Raw genomic sequence first — 19,107 nt, 5'->3', positions numbered from 1 at the left:
CACTAATGGATCTTATCATTGAGTTTTTTGAGTTTGAGAGTGTTGGCATTTGTCATATTGTGGTTACTTAGATGTAAACAGAGAATTAAATAGTTTGGTGTCTTATTTTTCAGATACCAATGCAGCTTAGTCACATGGTTTTCAGTGTTGTTTATGGGCCACTATACTTTGGTATTTATTGAATACTAATGTCTCATGTTAAACATCTGTAGTTTTGAAACGATTGGTGTTAAGACTATTGATGTATTTTTGTAGACTTCATATTGGAATCCCACAATGAAGAGTAAGTTTTTCAAAAACAGTCAAATAACAATTTTTGATGTTTGGTTTTCAGTACACCTAACTATTCATTGATCTCACTTGGATATCCCATCAGAGTGTTAGACTTACAGAAGGATTTTAGAGGTTTCCATTTAGTAAGAAAATTTGGTCACTGTTTTTACTGTGTTCAAAGTGCTGAGTACCATCGAGGGTACAGAAGTGAATCAAGTTGAGGATTAGGTCTTTGTGTGTCTTATTTATTTTGTTAAAAAAAATTTAATGTTTTATTTATTTTTGAGAAAGAGAGAGAGAGAGAGAGTGAGCGAGCATGAGCGGGGGAGGGGACGGAGACAGAGAGGGAGACACACAATCTGAAACAGGCTCCAGACTCTGAGCTGTCAGCATAGAGCCCTGTGCGGGGCTTGAACTCAAGAACTGTGAGATCATGACCTGAGCCGAAGTTGGTCAACTGACTGAGCCACCCAGGCGCCCCGTCTCTTTGATTAGAGTATTGTAGGTGCAGAGTATCTGCATAGAGTGTACAGAGATAAAGCTAAAAAGTTTTGAGAGTCTAGGGGCACCTGGGTGGCTCAGTCGGTTAAGTGTCTTAACTCTTGATTTTGGTTCAGGTTATGAGCTCATGGTTCATGGATTCAAGCCCCACGTCTGGCTCCATACTGACATCATGGAGTCTGCTTTGGATTCTCTTCCTCTCTCCTCTCTCTGCCCCTCCCCTGTGTGTACGTGTGTGTTCTCTCTTAAATAAACTTTAAAAATAAGTTTTGAGAGTATAGAAAGAGATTGCAAAGGGAGTGTCGAGTGCATTGAGTAGCCTCAGCACTGTTGTGGAACTTATTTGGGTGTATTTTTTTTAATGTTTTTTTAAAATTTATTATTGAGAGAGTGAGCAGGAGCGGGGAAAGGGCAGTGTGGGGGACGGGGACAGAGGTTCCAAAGTGGGCTCTGCATTGATAGCAGCGTGTTCGATGGAGCGCTTGAACCCACGAATTGTGAGATCATGACCTGAGCCAAAGTCAGATGCTCAACCAACTGAGCCACCTAGGCGCCCCTGAGTGTTTTTTTTTTTTTCTTTTAAACTGATATGATTGGTTTATTATTCCACTGTGTTGTAGGTATACCTCATGTCTTTTCCTTTGAAATGGTAAGTTCTTTGAATCGTACTTGGTTCAGAATGGTAAGACTTTTAGCTTAATGTTTACCTTTTTTTGAGGGGTTGGAGAAGAGGAAAGTCAAGATTGGTAAATAGAGGTGTTTAACTAAAGTAAACACTTTTGAGATGTCAAATATGTATAATAAAACTAGTAAGAATTTTTACATATTAAATAATTTGAATTAAAAAGATTCTATGAAGACATAAAAATTTAGCTTGTTATTTCTGCTTTGTGACTTCTTAATGGAATACTCAGAAACCCCCCTTTAAGTTCTACAAGGTGATTAAAAAAAGTTGTTTTTTTTTTTAGGTCAGTCTCAATCTAGTATCTTCTTTACTTTATATTGAGAACATGAAGTTCTGTCGTGTCACCTGAAATATCAGAGTTTTATAACAATTTAGACTAAATAAATGTGAATGTCTATGGATAGTTATTATCTAACTGTTAGTGGCAGGAAACTTGGGTTTGTGAGCATTCTCTGCTGATGAAATGCATTTATTTCTGTTTAAAATATCAAGTAATTGAAAAGTATATGGGTAAGTTTGCCTGTACTTTGTCTTATGATATCCTGCACTATATTGTACACCACGTTTCAAAACCTGTTTTCTGGTTGTAAATTTACCATGTTTCTCAGAAGGTAACTTCTTCATTTGTCCTGTTACTGGTTTTCCTAAATTTTGCTTTTAAACAATTGATATGCTTATAATAGTAGTTTTTCTTATAAATTTGTGTTTTAAATACACGGATTTTATTTAGTTACCACTTAAATATTTTTAAAATTACTATAATTGAACCTGTTGTTTTGAGTTGTCTACTTAAGAAAACTATGTAATTTGTTAAAATTTCATAGCTTATGGTATACTAACTACTAAGATAATTTGTTTAATACCTAGCATCACACATAGATTCCCCATTAAATATATACTTAATTCTTTATACATTGGAACACTTGTGCTTTGTTTGCACCTTCCACTGCTTTTTTCTGTTGATGGGACCAGTTTGGAATTGCTTCTTGTACAGTTTATATTTGTTCTTTTGTTTCATCCTTCATACCTTGGTCTGGCCAGTCATGTTAGTTGTTTTGACTTTGATAAGGAAATGTACTGGTTAGGAGGATATGAGTGAAGAGTTGCAAACCAATTACCAGTATTATGTGAGCTTTAATAGGGTAGTACTAAAAATACTGTGTTTGTGTTGTAGCTGATACCATCATGGATGATTTCTTTAAGAGTTTAGGATAAAATAACTAAATTTGAAGAATAGATATTCCTAATCAGTTTCAGTCTTTAAAAGCCTGTCTTTAGAGTTTGCTATGACAAGTGAAAAAAGATGATGATAATGATAATTTTGAAAGTATCCCTTGGATATGTGATTAAAACTCTTCTCAGCTGAATATAAATTTGTTTAAATATAAGTTTATTCTCTTCTGTCTTTTGACATATGGTGGATTATTTGTAATTAGATTTAATTAATCTTCAGGTAGAAAATCACTCTATTTATTAAAAAGCAGCAATTAAGTTTTGAATTTGACAGGTGGCACCAGAATAATCTTTTAAGATTCCTGAACCAGGCTTTAAAAATACATTGAATGAATTTAGATTCAGAGGTATGTTTTGAGGTTAACAAATGCAGTGAGCTAAGAGTAAGCCCCCCTTTTTGTATTTGTTGTTTCATTTTATTTCTGATTTGAAATTTAACAAGTAACAAAGTTTTATTTTATGACTAAAATTTGTAGTATAAATTTATATATGGAATTGATTATTCAAAAAGAAACATTAAATTTTTTTAATAGTTTTTATTTTATTAGTTTTTAAATATTTATTTAGAGAGAACGAGTTGGGGAGAGAGGCAGAGGGAAAGAGAGAATCCCAAGCAGGCTCTGCGCTTCAGTACAGAGCCTGATGCAGGGCTCCATCCTTTGAATCGTGAAATCATGACCTGAGCTGAAATCAAGAGTCGATGCTTAGCTGACTAAGTCACCCAGGTGCCTCTAAGAGACTATTTTTTATTAATTAATTAATTATTTTATTTTATTTTATTTTATTTTATTTTATTTTTTATTTTTTATTTTTTTTAGGAGAGACTATTTTTTAGAGCAGTTTTAAATTCATAGCAGAATTGAGCTGAAGATAGATTTCCCATATACCTCTTTCCCCTAACTTACCGACTCCTTCACTATCAAATTGACACATCCTCATCACCCAAAGACCATAGGGTTCACTCTTGGTGTTGCACAGTCGGTGGCCTTTGGCAAATATGACATGTACCCATTGTTAACACTATACAGGATAGTTTCACTGCCCTAAAAATCCTCTGTCCTCTGCCTGTTCATCCCTCCCTCCTTCCTTATCTTGGGCAAGCACTGATTTTGTTACTGTCTTCATAGTTTTGACTTTTTCAGAATGTCATATAGTTGGAATTGTAATATATAGACTTTTCATATTGGTTTTTTGGTAATGGCATTTTAGGTTACTCTGTGTCTTTTCATGGCTTAATAGCTTGTTTATTTTCAGTGCCAAGTAATGTTTCATTGTCTGGAGCTACCGCAGTTTGTTGATCCATTCACCTAATAAGGACATGTTGGTTGCTTCCAAGTTTTTGCAGTTATGACTAAATTTAGTTGCTATTAACATCCATGTGCAGGTTTTTGTGCGGTCATAAGTTTTCATCTTTGTGTAAATATCAAGGTGTGTGGTTGCTGGATTGTATGTATGTATGTTTAGTTTTGTAAGAAACTGTTAAATTGTCTTCTAGAAAAGTAAACATGCCATTTATAATCCCTATCAGCAATACATGAGAATTCCTATTTCTCTACATCCTTGTCATGCTTTGTGTTGTCAGTGTTTAGGATTTTGGCCATTCTGATTGATGTGATATCTCACTGTTGTCTTAATTTGCAATTCCCTAATGATATATGGTGTAAAAATATCATTTTAACAACCACATAACCGAAGAACATTTCTCCAGTATTCAGGGGTGCAGATATCATGGAATGCATGTATTCAAATTGAGGGTAAAAAAATCACCATAAATTGTATTTATTGAAAGACTGTCTCATGTTACTTAAAAACATCCCCCCTTCTCTTTCTAGTAGTGAGTAAGTAGTATGTTTGGGAAATTCTTGTTTTTAATTACTTGAAGTAGAAATTTTAAGTCTTCCAAGCATTCTCTGTTGGTTATGTTGGAAAGTTTGCATGCTATTATTTATATCCGTGGAAACATGTCTTACTTCCCTTTTTAGTTTAAAATTATTTTTATTTTAACAGTATTGTAACACTTTTTAAAGGAGTGAATAATTTCTTGGCAAAGATACCTAGTGGTTATTTTTGTAATTTTTCTTTATACCTATTTCTTAATATTTCACGTAATTGATTTTTATTTCAGTTTTTTTCCAGATATGTTGTGTTTGTTATATAGTGAAAATTTCAGATACTAATAGTTTATTTCTCCTTAAAAGTTTAACTAGATATCTAATAATCTTATTATTCTTTTGTGTAAACTTCTCCAGTGAAGGAAAAGATAGATTTCTGAGTGCTAAATGTAATTTATATTTTGGAATGTTTAATGATAAAAAGGCCGAATCTTGTTATTTCCCAAAACTTAGAATCTTCTCTAAAATTATATATCATTTAGTAGATTTAAATGTTCTGTATCAGTATTTTTACATCAAGAATTTTAGCATTTTCTCTATTAAGACATTGAACCTAAATGGTACATGGTGATCCCTTGTCAATCCCTAGAAGTTTCTTCAGAAGTATACATGAAAGATGTTTACAGATTAAAGAATAATGATCCTTGTCATTCTAACAAGGATTTAGATTAATGAGTGTTAGATGAATATATTCTATCAACTCATTGCAAAGTGTTGTGTCAGTTGATACTATGTTGTCATTTCTGTAGCTCACTTTTCTAAACCTTAGGCATATAGTATAATTTATTTTAACCTTGTTTTTGTATTGTGTGAATTCTTTAAATTTGGTTATCTAAAAAAAGTAAACTACGAGATCTTTAAATTCACAGGTTGGTATCCTGAGTGTTAAGTATTAAAGGAAAAGATCCTATTTTACATAAAATAATGTTTAGTTTACATTGGTGCAGATTTTCTGCTGCTTAAATTTTCATGAGCAAATACTGACCGGAACTTAGAAGCAGTGGTTCTTAATCTCTTTGGTTTTGATATCTTTCTACACTATTAAAAATTATTGAAGACCCCTAAGAGCTTTTGTTTAGGTTATGTCAGTGTTTACCATATTAGAAATTAAGAGAGAAACTTGAAAGAAAATGGGTTGTAGTGGGAACAGTCGCCTTATATTATATTTTTGCAGATCTTTTTGAAGTTCCACTTTAATGTAGTGGGAAGAGCGGTATTGTTTTACTCTTTTATAAATTTATTCAATGTTTGGCTTTATAGGAAATGGCTGGATTCCCATATTTGCTTTTGCATTCCATCTGTTGCAAAATGCTCTTCTGGTTGAAGTGTATGAAGAAAATCTGGCTTCACTTAGATAAATTAGTAAATAGAGATGAGTATATTTTAACATTTACAGATAATTGTGGATATTTTTGTTTAATATTACAGTGAAACTTGACAGTTTTCATTGTATTACAATCTGTTGGGCTGCCTTAAACTTTGAATGGATCTTTTATCAGTGCATGATTTTGTAATGTCATATACCAAATATTATAAAAATATTGACCTATTGAGTTATGCAAATCTTCCATATTTTAATGTATTTTATTATACAAAATAAAAAACAAGTCACATTTTTAAAATATCAACCACTGATCTTATCAGAAAATGTGTACCAAACACTGTCCAAAAGTATAGCATTCCTGTGATACCTTTTGTAAGCCAAAATGGCATAAAATGAAGAAGCAGTTACCATTAATATTTATATGAAAAATGTTTTGAGGGTTTCCAGGCCCAAAAAATAACCCCTTAGGCTTCTCTGAAACCTTAGGACACATCTTGGTAGCTGATGCACAGAGTAAGTCAAGTTAGAGCACAGATGTTCACAGATATAGGCAGCTTGGTGTTGAGATGTTGAGTCTAGTTCCCAGGGAAAGAAAGAGCTTGGCCATGCCAGTCTTGCTGCTCTAGGTTTGTGCTGCCTCTGAAATTGCTTGCTGCAAAACACACTGAACTTTATTTTTACTTTTTGCCTTTTTTCCATAAAAGTGAAAATCTTTGGGTGCTGTTTGGTTAGCAAAAACACTACAAATGTAGGTGTCTCATAAAAGCTAAGTGGTGTAATGCATGCACACTTTCAAAAAGCAAGGAATACCTGTATACAAGTCAGTAACCATAGTTTGTCAGATGACATCTTGTTCAGTTTGCAACCCAGTCATAAGAATGGTTTTTCTTGAAGAACCACCCTATTTCAGAATGCAAGCAGAAATGCTTTATGTATGTATCTTGTTGCATAGATTATTAAAAAGGCATGTGGTGGTTTAATACTCATTTTAACTGCTTCATCTAGGTACTCATAGTTGAAAATTTAAAACTGCAGTTTGTGTGTGAAGAATACAATGATAGTTACTAGTAAAAATTGAATGGAAGTGCCTTGATTTGTGCTAAAATCTCAACATTTTTGCCTGTCATTGCTTTTGCATCATCCACACAATAGTTGATAGACTGAAAAGCCCAACTAGATCATAGTCTTGTATCCATGTTCTAGTGTTAATTTTTTTTATTATTTTTTGTTATATATTTTAATTTTTTAATTTATATTCAAGTTAGCATGTATGTTCTAGTGTTTAGTAAGACATGAAAAGTTTTGAATTTGTGTGCTTCCTGAAAAGTCTTGCGGACTCAGTACTCACATCAACCACACTTTGAGAATCCACTGTTTTAATGGAATGCTGCTTTGATATGTGGTTCTGGAAATTAGTCATATTTTGCTTCCTTTTTTGGTCACCTGTGAATATAAGCATAGTTCAGTGACAGGCTCAGGAATACATACATACAATTTAAAAAAAATAATGTCTTTTTAAAATTTTAATGTTTATTTTTGAGAGAGAGAGAGAGAGAGAGAGAGAGAGAGAGACAGAGTATGAGTGGGGGAGGGGCAGAGAGAGAGGGTGACACAGAATCCAAAGCAGGCTCCAGGCTCTGAGCTGTCAGCACAGAGCCGTATGTAGGGCTCGAACTCATGAACCACGAGATCATGACCTGAGCTAAACAGACGCTCAACCAACTGAGCCACCCAGGTGCCCCAGAAAGGCACAACTTCTTATGAACATAGAATAAATTAAGAACCTTCCCTTTTTTAGTCTTTGTTGGAATCCTTGAAAAAAAAAAAAAATGAAGGTGCTTTGTGAAGGTGAAAACTTTATGAACTCTATTTTGGCAGAATTTCATAGGTCAGTTCAAGCTTGAGTAAGTTATTTGACAGTGCTGTGCCTTAGTTTTATGATCTTTAAAATCAGATAACAGTAGACCTATCTTACAGGGTTGCTATGAAGAGTAATTGAATTAATTAAACCAAATTTTTATCATAGCTTTATTATCTTGTTACAGTGCAGTCTTTCAAAATTTGGTTTATATTATGCGCCAGTTCTGACTTCAAATATTAGAATTCATGGAAGTGAAGGTCTTGTGTATTGCTTTTTGGATGGGTACATAGTTACAGTGAATTTCAAGTGTTTCTCACTGATACTTGATAAATCAAGTTATAATGAGAAGTATTGTCTTAATTTTCATTGTTTAACCTACCCTTAAATATAATGTGACTTGCATTTTACTAGAAATAAGTAGCAGTGAATTTTTAGAAAATAACAGTAACCTTAAGACATGACCTTATAGGAAGCTGAAAAGTTCTTTTGCTCTTTCTAAAATAGCTAAAAAATAATCTGTCATCTAATTATACCATCTCATTTTCTTAGTCTTACATGTGAAGCTGTATAAAATAGTACTTGGTACTTTTCTTTAAGGAAATGTCAACAAATACTAAGTATGGAATATATGTATGTTTAGTGGAAAATGCTATAATATATATATTGGTGTTTTAGCATAGTGATAGGCTACATTAGCATGGATTATCATAAGACATTCTGATTATCTCATTTAAAGAAAGATATTATAGAACTGGAATCAGTTTCTAATAGAGCATCAGAAAGGGAATGTTATGGCCACTGTTGAATAATTGACTTAAAATCATAAATCTAGGGGCACCTGGGTAACTCAGTCAGTAGAGCATGTGACTCTTGATCTTGAGGTAATGAGTTTGAGCCCCACACTGGGTGTGGAGAATACTTAATTAATAAAAGCTTCTTTGAAAACCTATAGTCTCTCCAGAATTCTGCTAATGAAGGAAATGGAATAGAATAATTTAAGAACAATTTTTTAAAAGTACTTTGTGAATAGTAAAGCTAAACGTTACTTTGGAAAGTGATAGGTAAAGCTGAAATTGTAAGGAGATAGTAAAAAAGTTGTCTCCCTCCTTGCCCCCACCAGTGAATCACAGGCACCAGTTAGCATGTCAGAATTTATAAGGGAGATTTGAAAATTGAAGTCTCAAACAGTAAGACTGTCATAATTACCATGTTAGTGGCTAGATGCTACATTTCTCATCTTTAATAGTTAAGGCAAATCCAAAAGTAAAAATACAAATTATTAATCCCTTATTCCCCAAAAATGTCATGATCAAAAAAAAAAAAAAATCCATGTATTTTACTGTGGTGCTGAAATGGACCAGCTTTTCAGTAACAAGAATCTGCTATAACTAATACCTGGAATAGTTTGGATATGCTGAAGCAGTCCACATTTTATCAGGTTTTAGTGATGAGGAAATGACAACTTGGTTTGATTTATTGATGATAGTATTATATGTGATCATAAAATAGTATTTTCCATATGACTTCATCAGAAATCCATTCTATAAAATAGTCTAGCTCTTTTGCTAGTCAGTAGTGTCCGTCACTAGCCAAAAGTTTTATGAGAAGAGACAAATTTGTTTTTTGTAAAGTTTAAAAAAAAACAGTGTAAAGAAAGATTTGGGATTTCCATTTTCTAAATAACTTGATAAAACATTTCTTTATGATGCTGTGTGATGTTTTCCTTGTAACAGTTTCATTCAAAGTTACGTCTTGAGACATATCTATTAGGTTACATCTGGGCAGTTGATTTGCTGCTTAATGGCATTTGTCTACCGTAAGCTTTTCTTTATTTCTAGCTTTTATAGGTGCTTTCACTGGTATTTTGTATTACTAAGTGGAATTTTAAGCACGTTTTAATAAAATTGCTTTTAAAAGTAGAAACAGGGTGCTTTTTAAAGATTTAGACATTGCTACAGTTGTCTTAGAATGTGTTTTATGATTGCTACATTTAACACTGATTTGATAATTGAAAAGATCATTAAATAATAGTGCAAATTTCCATCACAGTATGTTGAGTAATTTCACCTAGAGATTTCATTGAAGTTACTTCTATGTAACTACTGGTAGTAAATGAAGTTTTTTAGAAGCAGTTGAATTTTACTGAAATTTAAAACATTTTGTAATTTGCATGACCTTTGTATCACTATTAACCTTAGCATTTTGTTTCAGAATTTGGCAACTGTGTAATAACACTTTTATTTAGATTTGCAAATAAAGGAAGCAGTGCTATGTTGAATTTTTAATAATTGTGTGCTGGGAGACTTTCATGGCCTGTATAGGTCATATCTTGGGTAAAACGATGCTTGGATATTTGAATAAAAACTCAAGTGTGTATTACAGTATTTCTAAAATGAAAATTGTCTATAACTTTATTTTAAGCTTAGTGCCCACAGCTGTTTGTGTTGGATGTTTGAAAACATTTGCATATAAAAGGATTAACGGTCATTTCTGTTTTAAGACTTCAGTGAAATAGTGGGTCCTGGTGGTTATTAATGCTAGATTTTTCTTTTTTGGAATCTAGCCATTGATCTATTGAACTAAGAACATTAAAAACATCTGTGGTAGATTTTATGTAATCTGACAGTATAATCTAGCAGTATAAACTGAATGCTCTAAGCACTGTGGCATATCGAACCTGGGAGACCGAAGTTCTTTTCAGGTTTATTAAGTAAGTGATGTTGGAAAATTTTAATTTTTTTTTAATGGAAAGTGATGTCCCAATTTATTCTTTTCTTTCTGATTTTAGATGGGAAATGTAAAGTCATAAGATCGATAGGTTGACTGTGACAACTATGCTTACTTACAGAGAGAACAGGAAATGAGAATGGGTGATATGGGTCCCCGTGGAGCAATAAACATGGGAGGTAGGGATCTGAAGCAAAAGTCTTCTGTAACTTGTAATTCTTTGGGGAACTGTACATGCTGTTTGTGGTATCTACATATCAGTAACAGTCTAAAATTTGGAACCAACATTTGTAACAGTGAAATCTCATATATTTAGTAAGTTGAAAAAAATAGAAGTACATTAAAAACAGTGTGCCTAAAAACACCATTTTCATTTTGTTAACTTGACGGCTAAGGGTATATTATATTTTAATAGATTTAATGAAAGAAACCTGTAACCAGGTTTTGATACAACCTGAAACTTGTTCAGTCATTGCATGGTGTAATGCAGCTATGTTGTTGCATTTTTAAAAAATCAAACTTCATGCTTTCAAATTGGCTTTTTTACCTTAGAAATTGATAGTTCCTGACTTTGTAGTGTCTTTAAACTTTTTGAGAGTATTTTATAAATTTCTATTGGTAAGGTAACCTTTTGTGTAACTTTGGAGTTATTTTTTATTCATTTTACTGAATGTTTAACTTATTTTGCCGTAACCTAACGTATTGTGCACAGAAGTACATTGTTTGGAGGCATCTGTGACATGTCAAGGAAATGATATGTGTCTTACACATCTAGGCTAATGCATAATTTTAGAGTTGATGTAAAGGTTTAATGAAAGTGCCTACATTAACATCTCTACTAGTGAGGGATACTGTATCAAGTGAACAAGGTGAAGGGAAAATAAGTGTGGGATGTTTTTGTAGGTCTTTTTAAGTTTGAAATGTTATATACTTAAAAGTTAGATAAGCTTTTTATATATTCATTTCATATTGTCCCATAGAAGCTGTCATGAAATTTAAGTCTTTACATAACATAATGTGAAGGTTAATTACTGTAGCATTCTAATATGCATAATATATACACCCACTGAGAAAATCCTGATTGTACTTAGAATATGTGGTGTAGAGAGTAAAAAAACCTTAAAGCATCTAATATCTGGAATTAGCTTTTTCTGTGATCAACCTTTTCCCCCTACTTCTCATGCCTGTTTCTTTGCTGCTTGTAGTCAGATCATCTAAAACTGTTTATTCCTGTTTACTTGGTCACTTTTCTTACCTGCCAGTAAAAAGTTACTTAGCATTTCTGGTATACAAAGGAAGCATGAAACATGGCCCTTACTCATAAAGATCTTAATTGTGATGTTAGTTGCGATGGAAACATGAAATAATTAGTGAACAAAGAATACAGAAGTTCTTCAGGCTTCGTTCTAGTACATAAATTCTAGAGGCACAGTTGAATATATAGTAATGTACAAGAAGTTAAATTTTAAGTCTTTTTCAAAGTAAAACCATAGAAGGTGTGTAATACAATCCAGGTGCTTTTAAGAGTTGTAAGTGTGAGGTTATGGATTGTAGGTACCTTGAAATACCATAATTATTAGATTGCTGTGAACATCAGAAACAAATGAATTATTTCTGATGTGCAGAGGCCTTGAAAACATTCTGACTGCTTGATTAGCAACTTTATCAGAAGAATAATGAGAATATACTTTTAGATTCCTTATTAAGAATTTAAGAGAATTAAAAATTTTTAGGGCATTTTATTTTACCAGAGAACCATATTACAATTGATCACTTTCTCAACTCTCCTAAAATCTAGTCCATTTAATTTCTTCCTTTTTACATTTTATTCAATCTGAGACTTTATCCTAATGGTTTACTTATGAGTCATTATCATTCAGTTGAATGTCACTGTCAAATCAGTAAATTGTCATGTCCTATCAAGTTACGTTGATGGAATGTGGAAATAGACTTTCTGGTGTATCACCAGTTTATCTACCAAGGAAATCACAGATTATAAAACTGCTTTTCAGGGGACCAGATAATTCTAACATTTCTTAGATCTTTAAATTTAGTTTAATATAGCTGTGTGATAGAAAGCTTAATTACTAGAAATAATACTCTAATTATTGATAGTTGAAAATGTTATTTTTGATTTTTTTATTGTACCCATAGTTGTATAGCTGTATTTGAATCTTATAACAGTTAACATTTTATTAAAAAGAGAAGTAAACCTAACCCTTGATGTGTTCTTTTAGGGAAAGTTAAGATTCCTTACAGATAATGTCTCCATTCTTCCTCATTTCCATGTGAGAGATGTTGTGGAAATATTTTTTTAAATTAAATTTTATTTTATTAAAAATTTTTTTAAGGTTTATTCATTTTTCAGAGACAGAGAGTGGGGGAGGGGGAGAGGGGCAGAGAGAGAGGGGGACACAGAATCTGAAGCAGGCTCCAGGCTCTGAGCTGTCAGCACAGAGCCCGACGCGGGGCTCAAACTCAGACTGTGAGATCATGACCTGAGCTGAAGTGGACGCTTAACTGACTGAGCCACCCAGGTGGCCCAAGATGTGGGATTCTCGTAAAAATTTTTATTTATTGCTCTGCTGAGGGAATAGAAATATTCTTGGATAGATAGTGTAGATTTATCATCAGGAACATTTTGGGATTAAGGAAATAATCTTCCCTATGCAGTGGCTGGGTTCCTGGGGATTGAGTTGAGAGTCCGTATCATATATTGCCAGGGACTGGTAGGGAGTAAGAATTTTTTCTCACAGCTGCTCCCTAGGCTCAGTTGTCTGTAGAATTCAGCTGCATTAAGATACTGTGTAGAGTTGTGGGTTTGAATGAAAATGTCAACTCTGCTTACATTGTGTTTTTGAGAAATTGAATTCTGAGTGTCATAAAATTGACCTATCAAACAAAATACTAGAAGAAAACTCTTAAGTTAGAGTCAGTCTTTGTTACGAATTTTTGATGAAAAAACGTATGAGTACTTCAAAAATAACAAAATTCAAAGTAGATACCTAAAAATGTTGTATTTGAAGCCATTATAAATATAGTGTTACAGCTCAGCCACTATTGCAATTAACATGAGGCCAGGTGGATATCTTTTTGATGAAAAAATTTGAAGTACATCTAGTTGTCCCCATTTCCGGAATTTTAGCATGTCAAAAAAATTCAAATAGCTGTTAATATTTATATTTGGTTACAGTTGCTTTTTAAAAATAAGCTTTGTCATGATGAGCCTTTTTTTTTTTTTTTTTTGTTTAGATTGCCTATTTCTACATAAAGTTAAAAAAACAGTACCTCCTATAGTTTTGGGATATATTCAGTAACTTACATAAAAGTCAAGAGGTTAGTTTTAGTGAACTTTATATATTTATTCGTAGTTTCCAAAGTGCTAATCCTTTGCTGTTAATTTAAACTGGTAGAGTATAGTCACCATTGTAAGGGAGTAGTTGGTTAAAAAGCAGACTATAGCAAGTAACACTCATTTTTTAAAAAAATCTTTCAAGCTTTGACAGTCGCAGATATCCTGAAATAATTAATAGTTGTTTCACTTGTTTTGTGTACATTTGATTTGGGGATGAAAATTCTATAGTGTAGGTAATGCACTGTTACAGAGTAGATAATTGAGCATCCATTCTCGAAGAAGGAAAATGATTTTGGTAATAGTCTTGCTATATAGTTTGCATAAGTATTGTTAAATTTTTAATGTTTACTAAACTAAGATAGGACAGCTCTAAGTATAGATTGTTTTGCGTAGATGCATTTAGCCCAGCACCTGCTGGTAACCAAGGTCCTCCTCCAATGATGGGTATGAATATGAACAACAGAGGAACTATACCTGGCCCACCAATGGGTCCTGGTCCTGCCATGGGACCAGAAGGAGCTGCAAATATGGGAACTCCAATGATGCCAGATAATGGAGCAGTGGTAATGTATCATAAACATTATTTTGATTATATTCAGTAATATATACTTTTCTGCCCCAAAGGTAACTTCACACTTAACATAATTTGGCATCATTTATTTTGGCGGTAAAGATCAATATCCACTGAAGAAAAAGTAATTTTGTGCAGTTATATGTTGACTTATGTGAAAGGCAATTTTTAAGTATCACAAGAATTAGGATTACCAATCATGGTATGCTTTTGTACTTAAGTATATGGCCAATATACATTTTAATTATAGTTATTTTTATATTGCTTTTAGTTTGTATCCACTTCTTACCAGTATTCAATGTAAAGGTCAAGATTTTAAGATTGTGTTCTTTTTCCTGTGTGTAGACTCCTTACCTTTGGTGGGGAATAAAACTCCAGTATGTGTGAAAACACAGTTTTCTGTAAATATTTTTTAATAACAAGATTGCTTATGATTAATTTCAGAGAATTTAACTGTAAAATAAGGTACTTTAAGGTTGTAAAATATATTTTAAATCACATTTTGCAATCTTACAGGATTACTAATTATATTTGTTATAAAATTTAAAGTATACAGTTTTATGTGTGGGTTTGAGAGTGTGAAGATATCTTTGTGTGGGTTAAGTAATTATAAAAGCAAAATTTTTCAATAATAGTTCTTATTTTGCGTGTCAGTAGCAAGACTAATAACTTCTCATTTCCTTTAAAGTCTGTCACTATTTACATGAGGTTTTCTATTGGCAAAACATTGTTTCATTTGGTTTTTGTTAATGGTTGTTCTAAATAGCATTTAAAGGAAAATTGGTAATGATGGTATACTTTGAAAGGCAGTTTTATTTTGGAACTACCACAACATGTGTTAAGGCGCCATTGCTGCTAAGAAAGAAAAAGCACTGCCAGTTAAATTCAGAAATGCCATTGACTGTAAATCCATACTGACTTCAGAGATACTAAAAGTGAATGTGTGTCTTAGGGTTGATGGATACAGTGTTTCATCATTTTTAAATTTATTTACTTTAGATGCAGATCTTTAAACATTTTGGAAAAATTGGACATGTAACAGTTTTTTATTTTAATGAGTGTATAGAGAGATAGAAAAGCAGTGCCATAATATCTACTATGATCAGATGGCGCATAATTAGTATATTTGTTTCCTTCTCTGGAGGCTTTATTTTACAGTAAAATGTCTGAAAGCTAGTAAAAACTTTGCTTCGGTTAAGTTTTTGTGTGGCTTATAATCATCAGTAGTAACTTAAAGTAGTATTAACTGGCCCGTTTTTCCACCCTTCCCTCTGAAATTGTAACTGTTATTTAAATATCACCCTGGATTTTTTTCACAGTGACATTTTACTACTGCATGTAGGGAGTTCTGTTCAATCTTTGAGATTAACATATGTGGTTATTCTTGTAAAGTTTTCCAAAGCAAAGAATTCAGATATTTAATTGTGCTGTTAGTAGTACATGTTAATAAATTGTCAGTTTTTAAGAAAACCATATTTTCCCATTGATAGTCTTTCCAGAAAAACACATCAAAAGTTTTAATATTGAAATAATAATTCTGTGTGTGATTGTACTAGTACTTTCTATGTTCAAAGCACTGCTGTTGAAATTTTTAGGATGTTTATACCTTTTCAGTGTGATGCTGCTCCCCAGTTTTATTTCTTTGATTTTCAAAAAGTATTTTTTTTGCACAGCACAGTTGTATGCAGTATAAACTTATTTTTTTATTAAAAAGATCAGAACAATATTGTAATACTGATTAGGTTTAAAATGGCATTCCCTTCTTAAAATCAATTCTTTTTTCATGAAATTGGGGCATAGCATTAGCAATATGTAACTCTTCAGATGCTTTATTTAATTTTTTTTTTTTTTTTGACGTAGTAACTAATTAAATTGCTCCTTTCTTCCTTCTATGTGTGATCCTGATTCTGCTGGACTTTCTGCTGAACTTCATGACACCACCACTTGGGATTTTGCCAATTTTTCTTGTCACTTAATATTTGGCGTGTTCCAAATGGACTTCATGTTTATTATGTGGTATTATAGCATAATGATAGATTTCCGCAAGGACCGCCATCTCAGATGGGATCACCTATGGGGAGTAGAACAGGTTCTGAAACCCCTCAAGCACCAATGAGTGGTGTAGGTCCTGTTAGTGGTGGTCCTGGTGGTTTCGGTAGAGGAAGCCAAGGGGGCAACTTTGAAGGCCCTAATAAGCGTCGTAGATATTAAACGTTCTTTCATTCCTGGCTACTTAGAGAAAAAAAAACCTCCGTGGTATGCCTTTATACTTGTACCTGTTACCTGGAAGAAATGGTTTTATTGTTAATGTATGTAGACTTTAAAGTTTTTCTTTTGTAAAACTTGAGGTTTTTGTATTTTTCTTTATTCATACATAAGCTTTGTAGATTAGAATGGTGATGATGATGCTCATCATTGTGAATGTTAAAATGTGTTTGTGACTTTAGCTAAATATAAATATGCCATAGAACTGTGAAGTCTATGTAGTTACTTAATCTCAATAAAGAAATCATTTTGGATAATTTACAAATGTTATTAGTATTCTCTCATAGTTTTACTAAACTTTGCTGTAACAGTAGTACTTTGGTTGCTTTAATTAATTCCAGCCATTTAAAAATGAAACTGATTTTCTGCTTTTTAGGTTGTGCAAGTAGCACTGAAGATAGAAGCTTAGTGAAAGCTAATGTCAATAAGGGGTAGATAGAATAGTATATCGGGGAGGGGTGGGGATGGGAGTTTACATTTGTATAAACCATTGATGTTCTTTCTGTGAAATCAGAGTTGCTGTCTACATTTCATATAGATTCTAAATATTCAAATATTCTGAGAAGGAATATTAAGGATATCTTTGTCCTGTGCTGATTTTTTCAAATAAATCTTTTGAATCTTGGAAAAAAAAACACTGTTTGGAGGCAAATCTCTTTTGCTTATAAAATAATGTCTATTTTTAATCTAATCTGCTATTATTTGGTGTCAGTATCTAGAGCTTACCCTTTAAATTTCCTTACAATCATGTTAGGTTGGATGTTCCATGAAGATTTGGTGTGATTTAGAAGAAATTAGGCATTTCTTGAGAATGTTGTTTTATAGAAGTACTAAAGGTGGATTAACTCTGCAGTGTTGTAAATATCTTCCCATAGTTGGGTAAGTCTCTCCAGTAAAACGTGTCTGACAGGCTAGTTGTGTTTGTTTCCAAGGGAAACAGTTCAAGTGGTGATTGGGGGGAAAAAAAACAACGAAAAGGAAAACAGGAAATTGAGAATGTGGCTAAATAAGGTCATTGGAATCGGATTAGATCCCTGAAGTTTGATTTTCAGTACTAGGGAAAAACTGATTTAATCACATTATAATTGTTATTCTAAAACAAAGTCCTTGCTATATTTAAAATATTGTATGTTAGTCACGTCTAATTTAAAATTACATTTACGGAATTTTATATTCACCTTAAACCACAAATCGAATGCATCAGCCATTGATCATAACGTAGTTATTTCTCATATAACATTTCAGTGTGTTACTGTATCATACTTTTAGCATTTTCATGAAGAATAATGTGCTATTTTGAAATGAATAGTATGTAAATATTAATTCATTTTTGCATGGTATATGTTTATGCTGGAAGGCATACTTTGGAAAGAAATAAATTTGGTTAATTTAAAATCTTGCACAGAAGCAGTTAGGTATAAAGCAAAACTGAGATGCATTCCTTTGTAACAGTGAAAATTTTCTTGTGTACTATTTCACGTTCTATTTTTTAGACACAGCAGTATGGATGGAATTTTCTAAAATTGTGGTATTCATAGGCTTTTGTTTTTGGCAAATCTTTAAAAACATGATTTGGAGATTATAAAATAATAGTCAAAGACTGTTCTCATCACATTTTCCATGTACATGAGTTGGCAGGGAGTGGGATTATTTTATTAAGTACAGTGTAGGGAGTTTTAACATTAACTATAATTTTTAAATGATATCTATAGCACCTAAATACACTTTTCCGGTCACCTGTATTTTTATTCATACAGTTCTTAGGTAATTTCTAGCACTGTATTTTGCTTCAAAGCTTAATTAAGAGTGGAAAAAGCTTGATCCTTTGATGTTAATACCAAGCTGTTTTTGGCCAAGGTTGTGAAATTCTGTAACATTGATTCAAGAACATTTGAAAGCCAGTGCACAAGGAGATGTCCTAATCTTCTGAACATTCTAGTGTCCGGCTCAACTCTGGCTCCAAGAATTGAGTTCTACACAGCTTTTTCCTTGCATCAAGAAAATCTTTGTTCCAGTGCTTACCAAGTTTACCCTGGGAACAGTCAGCTTCTGAGTGACAGTCAAGTGGAGCATCTGGGAACTTCTAGTTATTCAGTTTTTAGTGTTTTTGTATAAACAACTTTGTGGCTGGTTCAGTCAATATTTTTTTCTGGTCAATTAGCATACATACCAGGAAAGATATTTAAATGTCATTTTCTTAAAAGCAGTAGATATAAAAATAAATAATAGTATTAGCTTTTTAAAATAAGTGTGAATTTGTCATGTTACCATAATTCTGTCCATAAAAAGGTAATTTGAAACATCGTAGAATTATAATATCACAATATTGTGTTTCTTTTTGTGTCATGATTTGAAACAGTTTGAAGTCTGTAGGATTTAGATCTCATGGCAATTAATATGTAATTTGCACAAAATAAAGG

General features: G+C 32.6%; 1 protein-coding gene across 2 annotated transcripts in view; it reads left to right on the top strand.

Annotated features, from left to right (window-relative positions):
- Positions 1 to 16,948, top strand: part of PSPC1 (paraspeckle component 1) — a 75,111-nt gene extending 58,163 nt beyond the window's left edge. Inside the window, exons 7-9 of one of the 2 annotated variants that reach the window (XM_047077401.1) lie at positions 10,618 to 10,675; positions 14,245 to 14,414; positions 16,448 to 16,948. In XM_047077401.1, the coding sequence (XP_046933357.1) occupies positions 10,618 to 10,675; positions 14,245 to 14,414; positions 16,448 to 16,633 (414 nt within the window). In that variant the 3' untranslated portion in view covers positions 16,634 to 16,948. The remainder of the gene's footprint in view (positions 1 to 10,617; positions 10,676 to 14,244; positions 14,415 to 16,447) is intronic. The other variant, XM_047077408.1, reaches the window with a different exon arrangement.
- The last annotated feature ends 2,159 nt before the right edge of the window (positions 16,949 to 19,107 follow it).

The sequence above is a fragment of the Lynx rufus genome, unplaced genomic scaffold (genome assembly GCF_022079265.1).
Source record: "Lynx rufus isolate CCGP_SWC_20201006 ecotype Redwood Valley unplaced genomic scaffold, mLynRuf1.p SCAF_1, whole genome shotgun sequence".
In the NCBI taxonomy this organism is placed as follows: Eukaryota; Metazoa; Chordata; class Mammalia; order Carnivora; family Felidae; genus Lynx; species Lynx rufus.
The sequence above is the reverse complement of the archived record's forward strand: the minus strand, read 5'-3'. Positions and strand labels throughout refer to the sequence as shown.